This window comes from Myotis yumanensis, unplaced genomic scaffold (assembly GCF_028538775.1).
Source record: "Myotis yumanensis isolate MYYU_CA2020_CCGP unplaced genomic scaffold, mMyoYum1.0.hap1 SCAF_2, whole genome shotgun sequence".
Lineage (NCBI taxonomy): Eukaryota > Metazoa > Chordata > Mammalia > Chiroptera > Vespertilionidae > Myotis > Myotis yumanensis.
The window spans coordinates 175,291,070-175,318,902 of NW_027223753.1; the positions used below are offsets into that span (position 1 = coordinate 175,291,070).

At 42.3% G+C, this 27,833-nt stretch overlaps 1 protein-coding gene across 1 annotated transcript; it reads left to right on the plus strand.

Moving 5' to 3' along the window:
* The first annotated feature begins 1,634 nt into the window (after positions 1-1,634).
* PARL (presenilin associated rhomboid like) lies at positions 1,635-27,343 on the plus strand. The gene is made up of 10 exons (XM_070406705.1): positions 1,635-1,806; positions 4,900-5,092; positions 5,562-5,702; positions 8,603-8,651; positions 16,305-16,400; positions 17,895-18,044; positions 19,697-19,767; positions 21,439-21,540; positions 21,680-21,777; positions 25,650-27,343. The coding sequence occupies exons 1-10, from the start codon at positions 1,682-1,684 to the stop codon at positions 25,759-25,761; spliced, it is 1,137 nt and encodes a 378-aa protein (XP_070262806.1). The 5' UTR covers positions 1,635-1,681; the 3' UTR covers positions 25,762-27,343.
* Positions 27,344-27,833: the final 490 nt, after the last annotated feature.

Sequence of the window (27,833 nt, forward strand, 5' to 3'; positions counted from 1 at the left end):
CAAGGCCACCCTGGGGACCTCCTGTACCTGGCCCATTGTCCTTGCTCTGCTCACGTCTGTCTAACTGCCTACCACACTTTGTCTAACAGCGGTTCTCAACCTGTGGATCTCCACCCCTTTGGGGGTCGAATGACCCTTTCACAGGGGTCGCCTAAATACATCCTGTATATCAGACATTTACATTACGATTCATAACAGTAGCAAAACTAAGTTATGAAGTAGCAACGAAAATAATTTTACGGTTGGGGGTCACCACAACATGAGGAACTGTATTAAAGGGTCTCGGCATTAGGAAGGTTGAGAACCACTGGTCTAAAAGATGTAAAAGCTTTCTTCTCTGGTCACTTCATTTCATTTCATAAAGGCTCCTATGGACACTGTAAAAATTCAGTAAGATTTGTGTGCTTTCTTCTGTTACTATGTCATTGTCAGCTAATTTTCAGACCCCGCTAGGGACCCTAAGTATCAAGGAAAACTTTTTCCTCCCGTATAGTCTCCTAGGAGAGGTGATGATTGGGGTTGGTCTGAAGGACGAGTCGGTTAGGTCGGCTGAGAAGGGAGAGACACGAAAGGGGTCTCGGGCGGTGAGAATGGCAAGTGAACTCGGAAGAAGTAGGTGCCTTTTAGAAACTGCAAATGGTTCAGTATGGCTGCAGCTAAGGTCGGAGGCGGTGACGGAGTGGCAGGAGATAAAGCTGATTGACAGATAGCAAGAGCTGAATCCTGAAGTTTGAATTTTTTAAAAAATATATATTTTATTGATTTTGTACAGAGAGGAAGGGAGAGGGATAGAGAGTTAGAAACATCGATCAGCCGCCTCCTGCACACTCCCCACTGGGGATGTGCCCGCAACCAAGGTCCATGCCCTTGACCGGAATCGAACCCGAGACCACTGAGTCTGCAGGCCGACGCTCTATCCACTGAGCCAAACTGGTCAGGGATGAAGTTTGAATTTTATCTAGCATCCATATTTTCAATTCAGGCTTAGACTTTTTAGTAAAGATATGAGACACATTCTCTTAAGTATGTCATAACCTTGCCCTGACCGGTTTGGCTCAGTGGATAGATCATCGGCCTGCGGACTGAGGGTTCCCGAGTTCGATTCCGGTCAAGGGCATGTACCTTGGTTGTGGGCACATCCCCAGTGGGGGGTGTGCAGGAGGCAGCTGATTGATGTTTCTCGCTGATCGATGTTTCTGACTCTCTATCCCTCTCCCTTCCTCTCTGTAAAAAATCAATAAAATATATTTTTTTAAAAATGAAAGAAAACCTACTCGCTTTGAACCTCTGAGCCACTGCAAACAGTAATAATACCAACCTCAGGAGGATTAATACAATCAATTAGGGAAAGTGCCTGGCACATGGCATTACTCAGTAAATGCTAGTTTTCCCTCCTCTTTTTCTTCTGAGCTTTATCTGCAAAAGGGGTGGAGGGTGGGCTGCTCTCTCACGCCCCTCCCAGGTCCGGGCTCAGCAGCGGCTGGGAGAGCGGCCAGCGGGCGGGCCCCTCGTTCCTCGGGATGGTCCAGCCTCCGCTCAGCCGCGCGGGGGCGCTCTAGGCTGCTCTGGGGCGCTCTAGGCTGTTCCGCGGCGCTCTATGGTTTCCCCCCCCCTCCGCCCCGGAAGTGGTTCCGGGCAGGGGTTGGTAAGGTCGGGCCATGGTGGGGCAGAGGTTGGGAAGATGGCGTGGCGAGGCTGGGCGCAGAGAGGCTGGTGCTGCGGTCAGGCGTGGGCTGCGCCGGGGGCCGCCCGCAGCTGCGAGGAGCTCCCCGCGGCCCTGGCCCGGCCGCGGCTGCTCGGACGCAGGTAAAGATCGCCGCTGGGCGTCTCGCCTCTGGGCCCGTAGCTCCGGCAGCGCATCCTCAGGGGCAGAGGCCGCGCGGGGCTCGCTTGCTGCTCGGGCTCATCCCTTCTCCTCCCGGTCCCTTCTTCTCTCCCTCCCCCTTCTCTCGCCTCCGCCCAGTGCTCGCTTCTCGCCGACAGCCTGCCCCGGGCCGGGTGCGCAGTGCCCGCCGGTCCAGCTCCGCGAGCCGTGCCGCCCCTTTCCCGTCGGGAGGGCGGGAGGGGAAGTAATCTCAGGGCTGCGGGCGTGCCAGCCTCATAATCCCGCGAGGAAGGCATTGGACACGCGCCCCGCTCTCCCTTTTTTAGATTTTGATCTTTTTAATCGTCAAGCATTCTTTCAAAAAAAGTATAGTTGACATACAATGTAATATTTTCAAGTGTCCAAGAGCAAGTCTCCAATATGTCTAGTAACCATACAAAGTTAAAAAGATACTCGAGACCTGGTGCACGAAATTCGTGCACGGGTGGGGTCCCTAGGCCTGCCCAGCAAGTAGAGCCTGTTGGGGCTGTCTCGACAGTCGTGATCAGGCCTGCCCGCTGGGGCCTGCCAGCCGGGTAGGTTGCTTGGCTGTGGGAGCGCACTGACCACCAGGGGGCAGCTCCTGCGCTAAGCGTCTGCCCCCTGGTGGTCAGTGCACATCATAGCAACTGGTCTACTGGTCATTCCCATTGTTCTGGTCATTGGGTCTTAACGGTTGCTTTGGCTTTTATATATATAGATTGATTATATTCCCTGTCCTGTATTGTGTTTATCCTCGTAATTTATTTGTTTTGTAATTGGAAGTTTGTACCTCTTATACCCCTTCACCTTTTCACCCATTTCTGGACTCTTTTTTTTTTTTTTTTTAATCCTCACTCAAGGATATGTTTTTATTGATTTGAGAGAGAGAGAAACATTGATCAGTTGCCTTCTGGATGCACTCCCATCGGCCAGGATCGAACCCATGACCTTATGGTGCAGGGGACAACGCTCCAAGCAACTGAGCCACTCGGACTGGGGTGGACTCATTTTTTAAGTGAAGCAGTTACATAGCTGGCAGGATGGTAGTACCGAGATTTTATTTTCTTTCTGTCTTTTTCAAGCCTATGTTCTACAAATTACCTTATTTAGCGTTTAGAGAAGTGAGGGAGAATGGAATCAGAGGAGAGCATCATTTTGCCTCTAGCGTAGTCCTAGGAGAGGCTTTTCTGTTGAAGAACTGAGATAGTGGAATACTTAGATGCCAGATGATTTGGAAAGAAAATTACTGGAGCCTGTCCAAGTAGAAGCTGTGTAAAGAGTATGGTTTATCAGTATTTGTTGCTTTTGCATTAGAATAATTTAGTACCTGGTAGGGGGCATGTAGGAGGCAGCTGATCAATGGTTTTCTCTCATTGTTGATGCTTCTCTCTCTCTCTCACCCTCTCCCTTCTCTGAAATCAATAAAAATATATTTTTTAAAAACCTTTTATAAAACATTTGATGGGTGTCCCCAAAACTGGTAGTGAAATAAATAGAAGGGAGGGAGATGGGGAAAATCCATCAATTTATAACGGTCAGTATTCATAAAAGGAAATCGTTAATTTGAATTTGGAGTGACTTCAAGGGCTATACTTACATTAAATGTTCTGGAACCCCGGGAGGGGGGGGGGGGGCTAAAAGGGGTCAATGGGGAAAAAAGGGGACATACATAATACTTTCAACAATAAAGATTTAAATAAATGTTCTGGAAATTGACCAAACTTCAAACAAATAACAAAGCCATTCTGTGCTAATTCAAGTTGACAGCTTGGAGTCCTCCAGCTTTTAAAAAAAAATTTTTTTTGTTTTGCCCTAGCTGGTTTGGCTCAGTGGATAGCGCATCAGCCTGCGGACTGAAGGTTTCCAGGTTCGATTCCGGTTGGGTTCCTGCCCAGGTTGCAGGTTTGAGCCCCAGTATGGGGCGTGTAGGAGGTAGCTGATCAAGGAATTGCTCTCACCATTGATGTTTCTCTCTCTCTCTCTCCCTCTCTCTTCCTCTCTGAAATCAAAAAAATATATTTTCTTAAATATATATTTTAAGAAAATATATTTTTATTGATTTTTAGAGAGAAAGAAACATCCATGTGAGAGCAGAACATTGATTGGCTGCTTCCTGCACACACGCCCCTCTACTGGGGATGGAGCCCACCTCTTGGTTCATGGGCCAATGCCCAGCCAACTCAGCCACAGCAGCCAGGGCTCAGCTTTTTTAAAATTCATTTTTGCTCCATTTCCCTATATTTTTGCTTTCTCTTTTTTAAACATTTATTTTAAATTATAGTTGACCTGCAGTATATTATTTTCAGGTATACAATGTATTGATTAGACATTTATATACCTTTCAAAGTAATCACCACAATAAGTCAACCATCTGTCACCATATGTAGTTATTACAATATTATTGACTATATTCCCTATGTTGTACATTACATTTTATATATATATATATATATATATATATATATATATATATATATATATATAATTGATTTTCTTACAGAGAGGAAGGGAGAGAGATAGAGAGCCAGAAACATCGATGAGAGAGAAACATTGATCAGCTGCCTCCTGCACATCTCCTACTGGGGATGTGCCTGCAACCCAGGTACATGCCCTTGACCGGAATCGAACCTGGGACCTTTCAGTCTGCAAGCCGACGCTCTCTCCACTGAGCCAAACTGGTTTCTGCCATTACATTTCTGTGATTAATTTTATAACTGGCAGTTTGTACATCTTAATCCTCTTCATCTTTTTCTCCATTTCCCTATTCCCCTACTCCCCTAGAGTTCTTCGCTTTTTACAGGACTGCAAACTCTGTGTGGAGGATGGATACAAATTATTTTGTTGATTGATACACAGTAACAGCCCAAACAAGTTCCCTCCACAGTTCAATGATTTGACTTTAAATCCTACCTGGGGGGAGTTTTGGCTTCTTTTGGGCTATTGCGTGTGAATAAATTGAGGTGGTGATGATGCAGGCCAAGTGGAGAGGTTCATAGAGGTTTTGATGTTTGCAAGATGCAGTTCTGTTTCTAATCTGTTATTTTCCTCTATAGGTTTAATTTTTTTATTCAGCAAAAATGTGGATTCCGAAAAGCACCCAGGAAGGTTGAACGAAAATCAGACACAGGACCAAGTGGTGAAGCATACAAGAGAAGTGCTTTGGTTCCTCCTGTAGAAGAAACAGTCTTTTACCCTTCTCCCTATCCCATAAGGACTCTTGTAAAGCCTTTTTTTTTCACTGTTGGGGTAAGAGCTCATATTACTAGGAGTTATGTAATTTGCTGCAGGTGCAATGTTAAAGTACCATTTGTCCTATTTGAATTCCTTAAAGACAACTGGAGTGGAGGGGTCGAAAGGATCTGGGTATCTTCGGGTCATAAATAATTACAGGAGAGCATGAATTTAATAATTGCTGTTAGAATCTGGTTCACTTATATAAGCCCTGAAGAAGAAACTTATGGACCTCTTATTTGGTATGACATTTCAAGTGATATTAAGTTAATATTTTGAATTTTCTTAAAAAATTTCTAGCTGTTAATAGGCCTGAGGGTACCATGAAAATGGGAAACAAGTGTTATTTTCACCTAATAGGTTTCACTGTGTCAGATGTTCCTTCTGTTGGCTTGTATAAAGCCATGAAAATGAAGTATTGTTCTTGGAAGTATGTATAGATTTATTTCTCTTTTAAGTTTATTTTGTAATCTATTTTTTATAGTTTACAGGCTTTGCATTTGGATCAGCTGCTATTTGGCAATATGAATCACTGAAATCCAGGGTCCAGAGTTATTTTGATGGTATAAAAGCTGATTGGTTGGATAGCATAAGACCACAAAAGGAAGGAGACTTCAGAAAGGAGGTAAAGATAAACATTGCTTTCTTTGTTCTATTGATCACAATTCTTGAAGTGTGGTTATTTATGAAGTGTTTTTAGTTAATGACAACATTAAATCAGTAGATGTGAAATTAGTACATTTACTATTCTTTGGAGTCAAGTATGTACAAGTATGTATTAATATTTTGTATATCTGGCAGTGTTGTACTTGATAGTGTTCCTGGCGGTTTGTCCCTCTACCCATGTGTATCAAGAATCACTAGGGAGCCCTAGCTGGCTTGGCTCTGTGGATAGAGTGTCAACCTGCAACTGAAGGGTCCTGGGTTTGATTCTGGTCAAGGGCACATGCCCAGGTTGTGGGTTTGATCCCCATAGGAGGCATGCAGGAGGCAGCCAATCAATGATTCTCTCTCATCGATGTTTCTATCTCTTTCTCCCTTTCCCTTCCTCTCTGAAATCAATAAAAAAAAATATTTTTAAACAATCCTTACTCAAAAAAAAAAGAATCACTAGGGGTAGTTGTTAATGTTTTGAGGGCCACTCCCAGGCCTACTAAAGTTTAAGGGCCAGTTTTACTTGCATCGCCTTCCTGGGCTATTTTGATTCTATATTCCATATTAGAATTACAGAGTATTTCTCAAAATATTTATGCCTTGGGGGTAGAGATACTATATAGATTTTAGAAAACTTCTCAGTGACATGATGTTTATATGCCTCTGGTAAATATCCATTGTTGCGATGGATGCAAGAAGGTACAAATACTACATAGCTTTTAGAGCTTTCATTACTTCATATGCAAGTTGATCGTCTTCTTTCCTCTTTTTTTTTTTTAATTTTGTTTTATTGCTTAAAGTATTACAAAGAGTAGTACATATGTCTTCTTTTTTTTCCCCCTTGACCTTCCCCCAGCCTCCCCTACTTCCCAGTGTCTTGTGTCCATTGGTTATGCTTATATGCATGCATACAAGTCCTTCGGTTGATCTCTTACACACACACCCCCCCACACACACACACCCCGCCCTCTTTTCTCTTAATTGATTTTTTAAAAATACTGCCTTTTAGATAAAACATATATTTTATTTCACTTGAAAATATTTATTGAGCACTGAGGCCATAAGCTATTATGCGGATCCAGGTCCATGTGGTTTTTAAGCACCTTCATTTTTTTATGACACATTGCCCCTCCAATTTGGAGAGAGGGTCAATGTCCTCTTCAATTTTCTCCTTCCTAGGAATTTAATCCTGGCCAGCAAGAGTCTGAGAGGGCAGCCTTGGGTTCTCTTTTCCTAAGAAAGGTTCCTCCAAGTAGAGAGAAGGATTCCTTTCACTTTGCTTCCTTATAGACACATACAAGAAGCATGAGTCCTACCTGTTTCAGAGAGGCTTTATGTCAGCAGAGCAATGGATAGAATATATATAGGTGAAAACTACAATACAGCAGTGATTTTTTAAAATATATTTTTTTATTGATTTCAGAGGGGAAGGGAGAGAGAAACATCAATGATGAGAGAATCATTGATCGGCTGCCTCTTCAATGCCCCACACTGGGGATCAAACCCGAAACCTGGGCATATGCCCTATTCGGGAATTGAACCGTGACCTCCTGGTTCATAAATTGATACTCAACCACTGAGCCATGCTGGCCGGGCAGTAGCAGTGATTTTTATCCATTACAGTTTGTTTGAGAAATAGTAAAACTAATTTATTCCATAATCCCAGATCCCTTAGAAAGTTACAGGTTTCCAACACGTCTGCATTATAGATTTTTGTTGGTTTTTTAAAAAAATATATTTTATTGATTTTTTTACAGAGAGGAAGGGAGAGGGATAGAGAGTTAGAAACATTGATGATGAGAGAGAATCATTGATCGGCCGCGTCCTACATCCCCCACTGGGGATTGAGCCGGCAACCCAGGCATGTACCCTGATCAGGAATTGAACTGCAACCTCCTGGTTCACAGGATGGATCCATGTACATATTGATCTATAACATTTTATTTTAGAAAACCTTGTATATTTGTATTCGTATAAAGCCTGGTTCAATTTCATAATTCGCATATTTTTTATTTAAAAAACTTTAATCATAGAAAACTTTAAACAGATAAAAAAAGTAAAGAGAATAGTACAGTGCACTCTTATTATTCTGCTTCAGTGATAATTGATACCAGAGAGGAGGGTAGGGGGAGAGAGACGTAGAAACATCAATGATGAGAAAAATCATCATCCTGCACGCCCCCTACTGGGGATCGAGCCTGAAACCCTGGCATGTATCCTGACCAGGAATTGATTGATCCCTGACCCCCTGGTTCATGGGTCAATGCTCAACCACTGAGCCACACTGGCCAGGCAGCTTTGTTTTCATCTAGTCCCCTTTCTTTCTCTTCCCTCCCCAGCACTGATTACTATAAAATAAATCCTAGGCATATTTCATCCATAAAAATTTCAGTGGGTGTCCCTGAAAGACTAGGATTCTCTGTTTCTCTTTTTTTTAAACCTCGGTACTATTATACCTAAAAAAGGGTAATTTTAGTAGAAAATATTATCAAAATTTTAAAACTAGATTGGACCTTGGTGAATAACCACTTACTGATACTCACCTATATCTGATAGGGTGGTAAGTGCTTTACTTTGTTGTTATTTCTCACAAGAATGCTATTACATATCTCTTACTATCTCTATTTTATAATCCGGAAACTGAGGTTTAGAAGTAACCTACTAGTAGATCACAGAGCTAATCAGTGGCTCTGGGTAGAGGATATAGACAGTCTCCTATAAAGCACTTGTGCTTTCCACTCTATCACATGTATTATGTTTGTTGTTCACCAGTGATTTTCACATGCACAAAGCATTTTCTTTCTAGCTTTTCATTTGCCTACCCTGAAAGGATTTACCATATGGTGATATGCATTTTTCCTTCTGTTTTAGATTAACAAGTGGTGGAATAACCTAAGTGATGGCCAGCGGACTGTGACAGGTTTGTGTTAGCTTACACGTTTTAGCCATTCAAGGAAAGAGAAATCAAACCAAAAGGTACAGTATGTCACAGTCAATGGCTTTTGTACCATGCTCACCAATGGTTTAGAAGACATAGGGAGTCTCTGTACCTTTAGGCTAATATCACAGTGTAAAGAATAGTGTGGCATAAAGGTATACATGATGCTCTGGGTCAATTATTTTTAATTTTGATCTCTCTTTGTTGTAGAATCCTAGCTTGTGAAATAGGCTATGAATAGTTATTACTTCCGCTATTAAAAAAAACAAAAGGGGACATTAAGTACTTGCTTTATGCAGAATGCTTTATACACTTTCTCTCCCTACCTCACAAGGTTGCTTACAGGTTAGTTATTTCCCTTTTTACAGATAAGGAAACTGGCTTTCAGAGAAGGAACTTTTCGACACTGCTAGTAAGTAGTAGAACCAAGGTTCAAAACCTGGGTCTATCTGATTCTAAAGCGATTTTCTCTTTACTGTGTCATGCTATTTACAAAATCCTCTTTAAATGTAAGCATGCCATGCATATCATCATGATAATTTTTATTCTTTGTAAATTTTTATAGAAAGACAAATCTGACTCTTCAGGATAACACTTGTTATTTGAGACTTATTACATGAACTTAGTTATTTGAGAAATTTGGGGAAATGGATTTGAAAGTCCTTTTTTAAAAAAAAATTTCATTTATTGATTTTTAGAGAGAGGGGTAGGAAGAGAGAGAAAAACACCCATTTGTTGTTCCACTTATTTATGCATTCATTGGTTGATTTTTAAAAAAATATATTTTATTGATTTTAGAGAGGAAGGAAGAGGGAGAGAGAGATAGAAACATCAATGATGAGAGAAACATCACTGATTGGCTGCCTCCTGCACACCCCCCACTAGGGATCAAGCCTGCAACCCAGGCATGTGCCCTTGGCCGGAATTGAACCTGGGACCCTTCAGTCCACAGGCTGACACTCTATCCACTGAGCCAAACCAGCTAGGGCCATTGGTTGATTCTTGATGTGCCCTGACTGGGATCGAACCTGCAAACTTGGTGCATTGGGTCAATGCTCTAACCAACTGAGCTACTTGGCCAGGGCCAGATTTGAAAGTTCTTGAACAATTGTGCACATAGGAAAAAAATAACTCCCTAGGGCCGTGGTTGGCAAACTGCGGCTCGCAGCCACATGTGGCTCTTTGGCCCCTTGAGTGTGGCTCTTCCTAAGCCTTAGGAGTACCCTAATGAAGTTAATAACAATGTACCTACCTATATAGTTTAAGTTTAAAAAATTTGGCTCTCAAAAGAAATTTTAATCGTTGTACTGTTGATATTTGGCTCTGTTGACTAATGAGTTTGCCGACCACTGCCCTAGGGAAATAGCAAAATATGGTTTTAATTGAGGGTAGGTTTATGGGGTGACAGATTCACTTGTGCCGCTCTCTTTCCTTGGATTTGTAGATGTTCTCTGAGTATTACACAGAATAGGAAGAGATTGTGGCTTTGTTTAATCTCTTGTTTGCCCTAAATATTATTCTCACCTGAGCAGCCTCAAACTTAAAACATTTGCCTGTAATTGTATTTGACAAACGCCCTCTTGGAAAAGGGGTTTTGTACTTGAGCTCCCAGGCAGGTCAAATATTGGCGATTGCCTTTCAAGTGGGTGGGGTCTTCCAGAGAACTATTATCAGATAGGTCAGATGATAACAATTGTTTAGGAATGAGGCTTTGAAAGAGTTCTAGGTCCACTCTGTTACCTCTGTTGGTTGCCAGGCTGCACTAGGAGAATGGATTGTTTTCAAGGATAACTTATAGCTAGAAAGTGGGGGATGGGACTAGGCAAGTTACAGTGCCGCAAGCTCACTGTTCTTAGCAGGATTCTGCCATTTTTCTTAAATACTGGGCTGTTGCAATTCTTTGGCTAGTTTGCAGAGTTCTGAAAAAATAAATTCTGACAATTTTTAAACTTTTTATGAAGGAGAGATTTCTTTACTTCATTATTCTCGCTGATGTAATCCAGTGCATCACTTTTTTAAAAAAATATTTTTATTGATTTCAGAGATGAAGGGAGAGGGAGAGAGAAACATCAGTGATGAGAGAGAATCATTGATTGGCTGCCTCCTGCACACGCCCTACTGGGGATTGAGCCCACAACTTGGGCATGTGCCCTTGACCAGAATTGAACCTGGGACCCTTCAGTCTGCAGGCCAATGCTCTATCCACTGAGCCAAACCAGTAGGGCCAACCCATCACTTTTGGTAAAGGTATGCACTGAGGCAGCAGAAACCTTCCCAAATCAATAGCTCTGAGCTTATCCATGAAGTTACTGAGTCAAGTGGAGGTAGGTAACACTCCTTCTAAATGGAGATATAAGTAGAAACTTTTAGCAATTCCTGTCTTTTGATTGGCGCTTTTAAGCCATTTACATTTAAAGTGATTATTGATAGGAACTCATTTATTGCCATTTTATTTTTAACTATGTTCCTATGTTCTTTCTTCTTCTGGAAGAAACTGTACTTCTTTGAGCATTTGCATACTAGGTGCATGTACTATCTTATTTAAGCTTCACTATAACCTTCATGAGGTGTAGGAGTATTATCCTCATTTTATAAATGAGGAAACTGAAGTGAAGTGGGTGAAATGCTACAGGCCACAAAGCTATTAAGTGACATACCTAGGATTCAGACCTGTAAAGGCCATTTCCTTTCTATTATATTTTTCATTTATTTATTCATTTTTTCTTTTTCTTTTTTTTTAAATTAAATCTTTATTGTTCAGATTACATTTGTTCCTCTTCCCACCCCCCCATAACTCCCCTCCTTCCAGTTCCCGCCCCACCCTCCGCCCTCACTCCCCACCCACTGTCCTCATAGGTGCACGATTTTTGTCCAGTCTCTTCCCGCATCTACCATTCCCCTTTCCCCCCCAAGAATAGTCAGTCCATTCCCTTTCTATGTCCCTGATTCATTATAATCACCAGTTCATTCTGTACATCAGATTATTTATTCGCTTGATTCTTAGATTCACTTGTTGATAGATGCATGTTTGTTGTTCACAATTTGTATCTTTACCTTTTTGTTCTTCCTCTTCTTAAAGGATACCTTTCAGTATTTCATATAATACTGGTTTGGTGGTGATGAACTCCTTTAGCTTTTCCTTATCTGTGAAGCTCTTTATCTGACCTTCAATTCTGAATGATAGCTTTGCTGGATAAAGTAATCTTGGTTGTAGGTTCTTGGCATTCATCACTTTGAATATTTCTTGCCATTCCCTTCTGGCCTGCAAAGTTTCTGTTGAGAAATCAGCTGACAGTCGTATGGGTATTCCCTTGTAGGTAATTGAGTCTCTTTCTCTTGCTGCTTTTAAGATTCTCTCTTTGTCTTTTGCTCTTGGCATTTTAATGATGATGTGTCTTGGTGTGGTCCTCTTTGGATTCCTTTTGTTTGGGGTTCTCTGCGCTTCTTGGACCTGTAAGTCCATTCTTTCACCAGGAGGGGGAAGTTTTCTGCCATTATTTCTTCAAATAGGTTTTCAATATCTTGCTGTCTCTCATCTTCTGGCACTCCTATAATTCTGATATTAGTGTGCTTGAAGCTGTCCCAGAGGCTCCTTACACTATCTTCACACTTTCGGATTCTTTTTTCATTTTGCTTTTCCATTTGGGTGTTTTTTGCTTCTTCGCATTTCAAATCTTTGGCTTGATTCTTGTGCTCCTCTGGTCTGCTATTGGGTATAATATTCTTTATTTCAGTCCGTGTATGCTTAATTTCTAGTTTCTTTATCATAGCATCGAGGGTCTCATTAGTTTTCGTGAGGCTCTGCTCAAGTTTATTGCAAGCCCTCAAAATTGTGTTTTTTTAGCTCCATATCCTCCATTTCTGTCATGTTTTTTTGTCTCCGCATCTTTTATGCTTTCTTGGTGCACCCCCTTGTGGTCTTTGTGCGCAGTCTTGTTCTAGTTAAGCCTTAATTGTTGTAGTTAATACTAGAGGGATTTGACCACCAGGCCGACTGGCTGTGAGAATCAGCTGTGTGGAAAACTTCAGTCCTCTGAGGAGGTGCTAATCTAGCCTTTGCCTGAGGCGATCCGGCAAATGGCTCTGCTCAGGGCTTGGGCAGGGCGGGTCGCACGGGCTCAGCAGGGCGAGCGGAGGGAGCAGTTATGGCTGCTCTCAGTCCGTCCCCAGGGGCTCTGCCTCTCTGTCCCAGCAACCGCTGCAAACCTCCGAGGGACCCTAGCCAGACAGTCCTGCTTCTCCCGTTTGAGTCTGGGTCCCTAGAGACTCGCCCGGATCTGGAGCTCAGAGTCTGAGACTCACTCCTGACCGAAAACGACAACCGCGCCCTCAGCCACCAGCCCGCTTTGCGCGCGCACCTCCGTACCTTTAAATTTTCCACACTGCGCCTCCTCTGAGCCTCGTAATGCTGTTGTCTTTGCTTCTAGTTGAAGAGTCTCTCCTCAGCCAGCCTTCCTGTGGTTCTGGTTGATGTCCGTTCCGTCTTTTAGTTGTATTTTTGAAGTGGTTGTTTGCGGCAGCAGTCTCCGGTGTTTACCTATGCCGCCATCCTGTATTTTTCATTTATTGCAGCAGTTGCCAACTGGTGGTCCGTGAGGTCTGAAAGGTTGGCGACCGCTGATTTATTGGGCTGTCACTGTGTGACTGCTATATTTAATCATACTTTTTCATTTAGTCATCACTCAGTTCTTTTTTTTTTTTTAATTTTTTATTGATTAAGATATTACATATGTGTCCTTATACCCACCTTACCCCCAACCCCCCCTCCCCCCGCCCCCGCTCATGCCCTCACCCTGCCGATGTCCGTGTCCATTGGTTAGACCTATATGCTTGCATGTAAGTCCTTTGGTTGATCTTTCCCCCTTACCCCCACCCTCCCCTACCTTCCCTCCAAGGCTCGACAGTCTAATCAATGCCTCTCCGTCTCTGGATCAGTCGTTGTTCATCAGTTTATCACTCACTCAATTCTTTATGGTAGATTTTATTACCCCCATTTTATAAAAGAGGAAACTGAGGCTGAGAGGTTAGACCTCTTGCCCAGGTTATAGTGTAATTAGCACAGAGTCAGTACTACTGGACTCCTTCACCCATACCTTTGCGCTGCTTCATAGGCCAGGGATTACCACACCTTTTTCTGTTCAGCTGCTGCTGGGAACAGCCTATGCTTTTTCCCTGGTAAGGAGACCTTTGTCTGGTGTCCAAAGTTTTAGAGTGACCAAGGTCAGACAAAATCCTCTTGGCTACCCATGTCTCTACTAGAAAGAGCTCTGCGGCAGCACTAAGGATGTCCAACTGCGGCATAGGCAGGGAGTGGGCCTAAGCCATCAGTCGGACATCCCCCGAGGACTCCAGGACTGTGAAAGGATGCAGGCCAAGCTGAGGGACGACACCCCCTCCCCACCCCCCCCCCCCTCAGTGCACAGGCCTCCAGTTCTGTCATAATTTACCAGAAAGGTTTCTTGTATTTGGGTTGAAAGCTTGGCAATGTTAATTCTTTGACTACTGGTGACCTTGATATATGTGGTTATTTTTCCCTTTTTCAAGTCTTTTCCCCAGTTGTAGTCTCTACAGCCAGAGATGCTCTCTACTTCCCTACAGTGTTGTGGTGCTTGTGATTTCCAGACGTGTGTGCTGTCACTGGTTTCTGGAAGGAACCTGAAGGAGCTTGTGGAACTGGCAGAGTAGGCAGAATAGTTGTGGCCATTTTCACCTTGGCAGCCAGGTTCAGGGGCCCTATCTTGCTCTCTTTGCATTGAATCACAATTGGAGCAACTGCAAAGCTCTGACTGATTTCATCTTTCTGATCGTGGAAACCTAGGCAAAACTATTCTTGGTCTTCTTTATTCTGAGATATCCCAGTCACTGTGTTCAACAACCTAGACCTAAGAGAGTTCTCTGGGAAGGCAAGGTATTTACCTCACCCCAAAGAAACTAAAGAACCCCAGGTACCACAGTAATCACTGCTCACTTCCTTTAGGCTAGCCCCCTGAGGTCTTTCCTCCCATCTGAGGAGGTTCTGCCCTTCTGCTCACCCGCCTTGCCTAGAGTTCCAGGCGCCTCATTAGGAGATGCACATACACAGTGCTCATACTTACTTTGCTATGAGTCCTTTTTCTTATCCTTTCATAAATACTGTCCCTCTCACCATCTTTGAAAGAATTCCAGTTAGTTACCAAAGATGGTATAACAGCTGTCACAGTCCCCACTAATAAGAATCTGATAAAATTAATGGAATCAAATCAGTTAGATGCAATACCAGTAAACACCATTTAATTTACTTTGGAGAAAGGAAAAATGCTTCCAGTTCACCTATGACATTCCACCAATTGTAAGATGCATCCTGATTTCAGATATTAAATGGAAAACATCTTAGAATCTATGAAAGTGGAAGTTTCCTTCTGTACCTAACTCTCAAGTAGGAGAGCAAACACTGGAGAGACTAGGAATGCCAGGGAGTAGCTGAGAGCTTTATAGAGTGAGCAAATATATGGAAGCCAGCAGTAACTCCAAGATGTAGCAGCTGGCAGGATCTGAACAATGAATATCTTCTAAAAAAATGCTCTTACCAGAATGTTGGAAGCAGTCCTGATTATGATTGTAGACGTTGAAAGGGCTAGTTGCCTGTTGCCTACAGAGACGGAGGAATGAATAAATGTTTCAGTTTTTTACATTCAATTAGATGAGTGCCTACTATGTGCAAAGAGCTGTGGTACATAAAATTAATGTCGTTTTAAAGTTTGTAGTTTTTTAAAAAATATATTTTTATTGATTTTATAGAGGAAGGGAGAGGGAGACAGAGAGAGACACATCAATGATAAGAGAGAATTATTGATTGGCTGCCTCTTGCATGCCCCACACTAAGGATCAAGCCTGCAACCTGGGCATGTGCCCTGAATGACTTCCTGGTTCATAGGTTGATTCTCAACCACTGAGCCACCCAGCCAGGCAAAGTTTGTAGTTTTCACATCCAATCCAGCCTCTAATAATTTTGTGACTAAATTGTTAATTCTGTCATTAAATAAACCAACTCAGTTGAGTGGTAGTTCTGGTAACATCAGTTCTTGCAGAAATATGAAAATCACCCAACTCCCAAATGTAAACATTTTTAAAAGCAACTGCATAAATCTTCCACATTATTCCTGAACTCTTAGCCAATGTATTTTTCTCAAACATGTGGATCTTAGTCTACATAGATAATATATAGATGTTTCATAAGCTATCCCTAAGTTTAAGGAGCGTACCATTCTCTGTAGAAAAAGAAGTGATGTTACATAGTTTTTCTCCTTTGGCCAAAGGACCTAGTCTGTACATTATTTCTATTTATGGGTTGGCCATTACCAAACAATAATTATAGATCTAATTATTGATTTAGAAGAATAGACTGTTGTGAAGAAGTAAACTATGGATCTGAGTGAGAGAAGTTAGCTCCTAGAGCATTTGCGATTTTTCAGGAATTCTCTGACTTTACCAACACGTGACAGTTTTGATACTTAAAATCCTTAGCTCACTTTTTCTCCCCAAGTGTGTAATACTTTTATATAATTGTGGTAGAAAATCTTATTCAGGTGGACTTTTAATCAGACTTTCTTTGCTTTTATTTTTAACTATCCTAAGTTATAAATATTTATTTTGTAGGTATCATAGCTGCAAATGTCTTTGTATTCTGTTTATGGAGAGTACCTTCTCTACAGCGGGGAATGATCAGATATTTCACATCCAATCCAGCCTCAAGTAAGTCTGACTTGTGTAATTTTATTTTGAGGTGTAGGTAATATGAAAGAAATATGCTTTATGTTAATTGAATGTTATAAAAAGGATGAGTTCTTATTAACAGTTATAAGGAAAATCAGAAGATAGCCTGTAAGCTCTTCAAGAACAGGGACCCCCACTTTCTTACTGCTATGTCCTAGGTACCCACAATGTGCCTTGCACATAATAGATATCTAAATGTTACTTAGTAACTTAAATTCATGATCACTACAAGTTTAATCTTGTACATTTTTAAGTATATTTTTATTGATTTCAGAGAGGAAGGAGAGGGAGAGAGAGATAGAAACATCAGTGATGAGAATCACCGTTGTTTACTGCTCTTTGAGAAGACTGTTATTTACTAATTCTTTCTTCTAACCAACTTTCACCATAGTGACAAGTTACTTTCATTGAACTGAGAATTGTTACTGGTTGCTTAATAAGTAGAAAAGACCTAACCGTTTTGGCTCAGTGGAGGGAGCGTTGGCCTGCGGACTGAAGGGTCCCAGGTTCGATTCCGGTCAAGGCCATGTACCTTGGTTGCGGGCATATCCCCAGTAGGGAGTGTGCAAGAGGCAGCTGATTGATGTTTCTCTCTCATCGATGTTTCTAACTCTCTGTCCCTCTCCCTTCCTCTCTGTAAAAAATCAATAAAATATATATTTTTTTAAAAAGGCTCTCCAGAGCCTTTTGAAAAAAAATATAAGTAGAAAAGAGATTTAGCTCAGCCCGTGTGGCTCAGTGGTTGAGCATCATCTTACGAACCAGGAGGTCATGATTCAATTCCAGGTCAAGGCCCGGGTTGTGGACTCGATCCCCAGTAGGGGCATGCAGGAGGCAGCCAATCTATCATTGATGTTTCTTTCTCTCCTATTTTAATTGATTTTCCGAGAGAGGAAGGGAGAGGGAGAAAGAGATACATCAATATGAGAGCAGAACATTGATCAGCTGCCTCCTTCACACCCCTTACCAGGGATTAAGCCCGCACCCTGGGCATGTGCCCTGACTGAGAATCAAACCAGTTACCTTTTGGTGAATGGGACGATGCTCGACCAACTGAATCACACCAGCCAGGGCAGTTTATTTAACCTTTTAGTTAATCCTTACCTGAGAATATTTTTCCATTGACTTTTTTAGAGATAGTGGAGGGGGTCAGGGGAAAGGAGAGAGAGAGAGAGAGAGAGAGAGAGAGAAAGAGAAACACATTGATGTGAGAGAAACACATCGATTGGTTGCCTCCCACGCGGCCCTGACCAGGGCTGGGGGTGATCAGAATCAAACCTGGGACCCTTCAGTCCTTGGGCTGACGCTCCATCCACTGAACCAAACCGGCTAGTGCTTATTTAATCTTTTAACTGGCTCTGTTTTTGTTTCCCATGTTTGATTTCACAATAATAATGAAAAAATCTAAAATAGCCTATTTTTTACTAGTGGTATGTTTCCCGATTACCAGTCTGTGTTTTTCTTCTCTTCTAGAGGTCCTTTGTTCTCCAATGCTGCTGTCCACATTCAGTCATTTCTCCTTGTTTCACATGGCGGCAAATATGTATGTGTTGTGGAGCTTCTCCTCCAGCATCGTGAACATCCTGGGCCAGGAGCAGTTCATGGCAGTGTACTTATCTGCAGGTGACAAGCTTTCCTCCTGGGCTTTTCGGAGTGCACTCACTCACCCATCTGGAGAAGGGACAAAGGAAATGAGTAGAGCCATGTTCTACGCACAGGAAGTGCTCAGTATGCATTTGTGTCTCAGGTTGTACGCACAGAAGACGACCACAGACTGGTGGGGCTGTTGCTTCACTTTTGCAGATTTTCCCTTACTGTGAATTATTTAGCTACTGTTTAGTTTTAGTCAGTTAAACAGTAGTTAAATTTTCGTGTTGAACTTAAACATGTCTTTTTTATGTCACTAGGTCTTGGTTTATTTTATTTAAAAAATATTTTTATTGATTTCAGAGAGGAAAAGAGAGAGAGAAACATCAATGATGAGAGAGAATCATTGATTGGCTGCCTCCTGCATGCCCCACACTGGGGATCGAGCCCACAGCCCAAGCATGTGCCCTGACTGGGACCTCCTGGTTCGTAGGTTGATGCTCAACCACTGAGCTACTCCGGCTGGGCTTGGTCTCTTTATTTTACAGATAAATAGTTCCTAGACTTCCCGGCTGTCGCAGTCATCTGAATCTTTATTCAGTAACCTTAAGCCCATTTCCCACAGTGTGTTCAGCTTCCAGAACGCTTTTTCCAGGGCTCTCCTGTAAGATTGTCAGGAATGAGTTTATTCTTGCAAGCGTACGTGTTAGCAGGGACCCACTTTGGTTGTGGTCCAGGAGGTAGCATCATTTCCTTATTTCAGCCAGGAAGTGGTAGTGCAGGATTCCAGGTTCCTGATGTTGCTAACTTGAATTGATTCGTTAAATTTTGTTTATCTCTCTTTGTAAAATGTACTTAATTAAAGCCATAAAGTATAAAAATTCATCTTTTAAATTCCTTCATTTAAAGCAGGATATCTGGTAGTTATTCTGTAGTGAGCTTAGAGATGGAAGACCTAGGTTTCGATACTTTTTCTGCCACCAGCGGTGTGATGTTACAGAAAAGACTATATACCTCTCCGAGGATAATGATCTGTAGAAAGATTAAATAGAAGCATCTACCACAAGGCCCAGAATGAGTACTTAATTAGTGTTATCAAATACTCGTGTTCATCTAGTCCCTCAGAACTAGAAGCTGAGTGGTTTCTCTGGGTAAGATAAGAGTGTAGTTTTCCCCCAAGCATTAGTTGTACTGTAGGTCAGAGAGTCTTTTAAGTGCCATTAATACCTGCTCTGTAGGAAGTTGTTTTTATAAATAAGCCACACTCAGCTCAGGTGATGTTGGAGGCAAAGGCATCTGTAAAGGACCATCTATCTAAGTCTGCAGCAGAACCAGTGGGTGAGCTGGGTAAATAAGGACTCCCCAGTCCCACTGCAGGGTTCTGATTTAGTGTTTGGAATGCAGCCCAGAGGATTCCCAGACAGTTGGTGAGTTTGGAATTAGTCTCTTTTCTTCACGATACAGATGAGGAGAAAGGTAACTGAGAGGTCAAGTAAATGACTCTGTTACTCAGAAAGTTGTGCTGTCGGTCTGGCTTTTCTTTCCCTGTAAAATACCTGGAGTGAGACATGCCTGCACCTCCTCTGACCCAGCTGGGTCCCCGCACTGTTCGTCTCTGTGCGTGGAGATCAGAAATGGGAACCATTGTGATACCTCACTAAAATGACTGAAATGTGCTTATTTCTCAGGTGTTGTTTCCACTTTTGTCAGTTATGTGTGTAAAGTTGCTACAGGAAGATATGGACCATCACTTGGAGCAGTAAGTATTTCTAACTTAAAATATTTTAATTTTACAGATAAAATTAAAAGTTTACAGAAGTTTTTAACTTCATTTTGAAATAATTTTAGAGTTACAAAAAGTGGCAAAATTAGTACAGAGACTTCCTATATGCCCTTCACCCTACTGTTAACTACAGAAGGACCACACAGTTATCAAAGCCAGGAAATTAGCATTGAAACAGTTATTTCTATTAACTGTTAACTAATCTATATCTAATTTAGAATTTATACATTTCTAAAGCCTTGTAAATTTGAGGCTATAAATTTTAACTATTGGTCATTTATATATGCTTACTGGAATAGAGTACATATCAAGAGTAGCCAACAAGATAGGAAATCAACCTAGGTGGCCATCAAGAGATGAATGAATAAAGATGTAGCATACACACACACACAATGGAGTATTAACCATTAGAAACAATGAAATCTTGCCATTTACAGCAACATGGATGGACCTAGAGCAGCGGTTCTCAACCTGTGGGTCGTGACCCCTTTGGGGGTCGAACGACCCTTTCACAGGGGTCGCCTAAGACCATCGGAAAACACATATATATATAATTACATACTGTTTTTGTGATTAATCACTATGCTTTAATTATGTTCAATTTGTAACAATGAAAATACATCCTGCATATCAGATATTTACATTACGATTCATAACAGTAGCAAAATTACAGTTATGAAGTAGCAACAAAAATGATTTTATGGTTGGGGGTCACCACAACATGAGGAACTGTATTAAAGGGTTGTGGCATTAGGAAGGTTGAGAACCACAGACCTAGAGAGTATTATGCTCAGTGAAGTAAATTGGCTGCACCAGTTTACATTCCCATCAGCAGTGCACAAGGGTTCCCTTTTCTCCACATTCTTGCCAACACCTGTTATTGCATGTCCTTTCTATGAAAGGCATTCTAACAGATGTGAGGTGATACCTGATTTTGGTTTTGATGATTTGTGATGTTGAGCACCTTTTCGTGTACCTGTTGGTCATTTGTATGTCTTTGGGAAAATGTCTGTTCAGATTCTTTGCCCATTTTTTAACCCCTTTGCCCAATATTTCGTACAGTAGTAACTGAATGCTTTTTTTTTAATCTTCAGCCGAGGATATGTTTTATTTTTTAAAAAATATATTTTTATTGATTTCAGAGAGGAAGGGAGAGGGAGAGAGAGAGATAGAAACATCAATGATGAGAGAATCACTGATTGGCTGCCTCCTGCATGCAACCCAGGCATGTGCCCTTGACTGGAATTGAACCTGGAACCCTTCAGTCCGTAGGCCAATGCTCCATCCACGGAGCCAAACCGGCCAGGGCTATTTTATTGATTTTTTTTAGGGGGTGAGGGAGGTGGGAGGGAGGGAGAAGAGAAAGAGAGATAGAGAAAGAGAGAGAACAGAAACATCAGTGTGAGAGAGAAACATCAGTTAGTTGCCTCTCACTCACCCTGACCCTGCTTGAACCCGCAACCTTTTGGTATATGGGACAATATTGCAACCTACTAAGCCACCCGGCCAGGGCAGTAACTGAAACTTTTAAGCTTTGTGCTCACCTAGAAACTTGTGGCTTGTTAGCTTTCTGGAAAAGTACTTCTTTAGATGTTGAGGTCACTAAGCAGTTGCCTGCTGAGCGTTCACCAGTGTGTCCATTTGCAGTCAGGCGCCATCATGACGGTCCTGGCAGCTGTCTGCACTAAGATCCCAGAGGGGAGGCTTGCCATTATCTTTCTCCCGATGTTCACGTTCACCGCAGGGACTGTGAGTATTTTCATGAAGTGAGGTGTGGGGATGGTGGTGGTGTTTTTACATTGACTGAATTCTTGCCCTTAAATTAGAAATGTCAGTGCTGAAGGAAGCAAAGTTGTACCAGTTATGTTCTTTTTTTGCTGGCTTGCAGGCCCTAAAAGGCATTATTGCCATGGATACAGCTGGAATGATCCTGGGATGGAAATTTTTTGATCACGCAGCACATCTTGGGGGAGCTCTCTTTGGAATGTAAGTTTTGAGTGTAATTGATTGCTACATGGCTTTTTCAGGTCATTTTCCTCTTAAAGAAGACAGAGTAAGGCGTGGGCAGGTGGGGTTGGGAGGGCAAGGAATCCTCAACATGGTTTGCTTTGGCCTTACCCAGTTTCACATGTGAGGTGGGACATGAGAATATCAGCCCTGCCCCTGCCTCAGTCACTTGTAGAGAGAAACCGGCTGTGCCTTTACCCTACCCTTAACCTCAGGCCTCCCCACTCCTCACCTGTCATGATTCCCAGCCTCTTTTGGAGACTGTTCCCCAGCCCCCAGTCTGGGCTATCATCTCCTTTCCCCACTCTCAGGCCTCCTCTCCCCTTCCCAGACCCTACCCTGACCTCCATCTCACAGGTGCTAGGCCAGGGGTGGGCAACTTTTTGACTCAAGGGCCACAATGGGTTCTTAAACTGGACCGGAGGGCCGGAACAAAAGCATGGATGGAGTGTTTGTGTGAGCTAATATAAATTCAAAGTAAACATCATTACATAAAAGGGTACGGTCTTTTTTTTTTAGTTTTATTCATTTCAAACGGGCCGTAGTTTGCCCATGGCTGTGCTAGGCAGACACCGAGTGGGCAGAGCTGTGCTTTGCCTGCAGTGAGCATGTGCGTGCGTGCACACCGCGTAACAGGCCAGTGGTGACCACTTCTGAGCATCTGTTACATGGCAGGCACTGAGCTACTACCTCACGGTATCTATCATTGCCTCTGTGAATGAACTCAGTTGCTACAGAAAGATATGGACCATCACTTGGAGCAGTATTTTCATGAAGTGAGGTGTGGGGACAGTGGTGGTATTTTTTTTAAGAGGTGTCCTTTTTTTTAAGAGAGAGAGAGTCAGAAACATCGATAAGAGAGAAACATCGATCAGCTGCCTCCTGCACAACTCCTACTGGGGATGTGCCCGCAACCAAGATACATGCCCTTGACCGGAATCGAACCTGGGACCCTTCAGTCTGCAGGCCAACGCTCTATCCGCTGAGTCAAACCGGTCAGGGCAGTGGTGGTATTTTTATATTGACTGAATTCTTGCCCTTAAATTAGAAATGTCAAACTGCTCTTAAGTAGCCTAGCAGAACTCAGTTCCAGAGCCCTTCCCGCCCTGTCATACTTGAGTATAATTGCATTGTGGTCACAAGGTCCTTCACGTGTGCTTCAGACAGTGGACGTTCTGTATATAGCGTCTTTGTCACAGAACTTCCCCAGGACTCCTGGTGCCCTCTGACCAGGAGAGTCCCTGTAGCAGAGTTATCATCTGTCTGATGTGCTGGATCCCCTGATGGCCTATCTTTTCTTGTATAAATGTTGCCTTTTGCCTTTACTTGGTTTTTACTTTGTTTCATGACAATGGGAAAACTGAAGTTTTTAAATTTTTTTTAGAAAAGAAGAATCTATTCTCAGTGGAGCAGTTTTTCCCAGTAGGCGGTAGAATTAAATGCCATTATGCCATTTTTAATTTTTAGTGATGATTAAAGAATAGCATATGTGAGTTCTAGCTTTAACATCAGCACATTATAAATAGTAGACACTGACCTGATATTACAGCATGAGAAACGAAGACTTACGAAAAAGCGTTCTGTTTTATGAACTCTAAATTTATCTGAATCCTTTCATGTGTACTTAAAGGATCTTATCCCCAGCAGGTTTTATTCTTCTGAACTATAACTAGGTGACTTTTTTCCATTCTGAAAATAATTGGATCAAATACATTTTAAGTCCAGGATCTGAAAGGCAGAGGAATCCATTTTCTTTGCTGTTTCTAATTTCAACTTCTTATATTTACTCTGTCTCATCATATCCAGAACATCTTCAGATATAGAAGTCCTTGCTAATAGTAAAGGTTCCATTAGCATCCTCCTGCACATTTCCTTGACTTTATGTCCCTCACCAAATTTTATGTTCTTCACCTTGTGCTGCTGCAATAATAATAGCTGACCGAGTGAATATATGCGGTTGCCTAAGCTAAGGACTGATGTGTGTAATAGTCTTAAAATCCTGTGAGGTATTCCTTTTTACCTTAAAGAAGGGCACTCATTCAAGGTCACAAAGTCATTGCAGAGCTAGAGTTTCAGATTGCACACCAGACTGAGGCTATAAAAAAAAAAAAAGACACCCAGAAATTGGTGGCTTTGTAGTGTTTTCCTAATTTAAATTTAGCTAAATAACCAATTTACATTTGAACTTACATTATAATCAGAAAGGTGTACCGGAAGGATTAACATACTTGACTCTGCTTGAAATAAGTAGGTTAAAAATGTAATGGGGAGTTTCTGACAAATGAGTCATTTCTTGCAAGAGTTTTACAATTGCATTTGAATCTTAAAGTGATACTTTTTTTCTTGTTCTAAGTTTACCACAGAATTTGACTCTAAACCCAAAATAATTCTTGTTACATGACTATTAATTTGCATGCTTTTAAAAATATTTTTAATTGATTTTTGTAGTGTGAGAGGAAGGGGAGGGAGAGAGAGAAATATTGATGTGAGAGCAAAAAATCAATTGGCTGCCTCCTGCATGCCCCCTACCGGGGATTGAACCCACAAGCAGGGCATGGCAGCTTCTCAGTATGCCGGGTGACACCCTACCAACTGAGCCACATTGGCCCAGAGCTGCATGTTTTTATAAATTTCTTTCTGTGAGTTTACTGGTTTTCTTAATTTTTCAAAATTGTAATGGTGACTTTTTATGATCAGATTTTAATTATTTTATTGAATATTAAAATTTAGGTACAAAGTCAACCACGTATAATAAAAAAAAAATACTCAGAACATTTAAAATGTTAAAACCTTAAACTGCTATTCTGATACACATGTAAAGCAAATAGTGCATTTTTTTCAGTCAGGTGTCTGAAAGATGCAAAAATCAACAAAATCTGGTCTTTCCCTCAGGGGACAAGAAATCTGGGGAAACCAGGACAAAAATAAAGGTTTCAGTAATAAACAATTTCATTAACAGCCATTTCAAATCAATCCCAGCTCCTCCAGGAACCCTCCCAGCCTCCCCCAGCCCAGGAGGAGAGGTAGATGCCCCTGAGTCACACTTGCAACTTGTGCTGCCCTGAGGTTGAGCACCTGGTCTTGCAGTACCTGGACTTGTCAGCTTCTCAAAAGCAGGCCCTTCTCATTGGTCCCTCACTCTGTGCTCCTAGGTGGGCAGTGGTTAGAGCACAGGTTTCAGTCAGGTTTGGGTTCTGGTCTCAGTTCTGGTGATTCCTAGTTGTGCAACCTGAGCTAGTTAAGTCACTAAACCTGTCAGTGTTTCATCTTCCTTAGCTCAGGCTGCTTTTAGGCAGTTTTTTAACAGGAGAATGGGGATTAGAACTGTACTTTAAAAGATGGGTAGAATTTGGATCAGCAAACGACCCTTTGCTTAGCCAGGTGGAAAATGACGAGAAACATTTAAACTAGCCGTCACTAGTAAGTCAGCTCTACTTCTGAATTTTCTTACCAGGATTAGAATTGGTCTGACCTGGTAGTGAGTCCTTGATGGGCCACTTAGAAGCTGTTAGCACCTTGGGCAGATTACCTTCTCTCAGACTTGGCCTCCTCGTGTCTGTAACAGGAGACGTGATGCTTAACTTGCAGGGCTGTGGTGAATGCAGAGTAGTGTGTGTGAAGTACTTACACTTCTCAGTTCAGTCACGTGTGGTCCCACCCTACTTCGACCCTTTACATACTCCAAATATTAAAGGTAAATCATGGATATATATCACATAAATTAATCAGCTACTTTAATAAGCTAGATAGTAAATGACGGCGGCATTAATTTTTTAAATGTCATCATGGTAGTTAGCATGTGTATGTCATACTGTTTGAATGTGGGCCTGCTTTGTTTTTCTTTTTCCCAGATGGTATATTACTTACGGTCATGAACTCATTTGGAAGAACAGGGAGCCTCTAGTGAAAATTTGGCATGAAATGAGGACTAATGGCCCCAAAAAAGGAGGCGGCTCTAAGTAAAACGGATTGGACGACCCTGGTGCATCTGGTCCTTGCTGCCTGGAAGCCCCAGGAACGCATCGGCCCTGGAGTGACCACGTCTTTGCTCCTGGAAGACACCAGCTTCTGCTTTCCCAGAATTTTAAACTGTGTCCTCAGTACCTGTCTTACTAGAAAGTGAACTCTGACAGTGTTGTGACATAAAGGTTTATACTCTAGTTTGTAAACAGAGGGTGTGTGTCTCTTCTGAAGAGCAGTAGTGTTGCCCTGGAATCCTGTTATATCTGATGGCGGTTGAGCTGTGAACCCAGCAGGGTGCACAGGGAAGACCTGATGGACACTTGGAGGGGGATCTAGAATGGCTCCCAGGTGTCTGCATATTGGCCTTCTCACATCTCTGCTAAGCATTTACCCTTACCCACCTGCCCCTTTCCTGGGTTGACTAATAGGTAAAAGTTAAGAGTATCTTCTCTCTGACATGGTCTGAAACAACAGCTGCATTATTTTATAAAGTTTCCCAAGAGTTCATGTTTCCTGGCAGTCAGTGGCATACACAAAAAGCTATTTTTAGGCCTTTGCTTTCTTGGTTAACATTGAAACTAAATGAGACTTAAAGGAAGTATCTTGGATAAATTCAGACTAGAGCCTGAGCCTAATTGCATCTTACATTTGAAAAGGTACATTCTTTGAATTTAAGCATTTTACTGAAATACCAGACAATGGTCATCATAGTAGCTTCACTTTTGTGGAACTAACTTGCCCTCGTGATTGAGAGTTATTTCTAGGAAATGCAATTTGAGAATTTAAGTTTTTCTTGAGTAGATTTACAGAGGAATTTTTAAATATATATTTTTATTGATTTCAGAGAGGAAGTGAAAGAGAGAGAGAGAAACATCAATGATGAGAATCCATCGGCTGCTTCCTGCAAGCCCCCCATTGGGGATCGAGCCTGCAACCTGGGCACTTGCCTTGACTGGGAATCAAACTGTGACCTCCTGGTTCATAGGTCGATGCTCAACTACTGACCACACCAGCTGGGCAGGACTAACTATTTCAGTCACCAAATCTAGGTGGCTAATTCCTGGTCCATGGAGGTCACAAAGGCAGCTGCTCCACTGGTGTTCACAGTATGCTCCTCTCCTGGAGCCTCCTACGCCATAGCCTGGCCAGGGGAGCACTGTGTCCCTTTGCTGTGACTCCAAGCTAAGACAGGCAGTGGTTTGGAAGAGGAACCCTACTGTGACGGCTGGGCTGTACTGCACTTCTCTCTGAGGGGCAACATATTGGATACCATCCAAGAATGTGCTTGGAATGCAGTTCTGGGTAACCAGTGCTGTTTCATTAGTGTTATTGGTGTAATCGCTCTGCAGTGTGCACCGAGGCCAGGTGTCAAAAATTCAGGAGACCTTTGCCCTAGCCAGTTTGGCTCAGTGGGTAGAGCGTTGGCCTTCGGACCAAAGGGTTCTGGGTACAATTCCCGCTCAGGGCACGTGCCTGGGTTTCGGGCTCCGTCCAATGTGCAGGAGGCAGCCAATCAATGATTCACTCTCAAAATTGATGTTTCTATCTCTTCCTCTCCTTTCCTCTCTGAAATAAATAAAAATATATTTTAAAATATATTCAAGAAACCTTTGATTGTGGCCAGGGGCTTGTTTCTGATGCTTGCATGCAGTAGACTGACCTTTAGCCTGGAGGATTACCCAAATTTAGCTTTGCAATAAAACAAGAATATAGGCCCAGGAGGGAAGGGAATTTATAGTGATTATAATGATAATTTACAGTCATCATTACAGGGTTAGCTTCTGACTGTACACGTTGTGGCTGCCTGTCCATGTTACTAGATCTTCCACTATGTTTGTTAGCATAGTGGCCAAAGATGTGTGGCAGTTTTATAAACTAAAAGCCTTCCACCATGCTTTCAAATTAGAACGTGGGAAAGGTCCGCTGAGGGCTAATGCCAATTCCCAATGAAAAGTGGGTTGGTTGTCACACATTGAGCATTGTTAAGGCAAATACTGGTGACTCACAGCTGATTGATGCGTTTTCTCTGGGAAGCATGGCCCCAAGTTTTCCGTGTCCCTCTCATCGCCGCG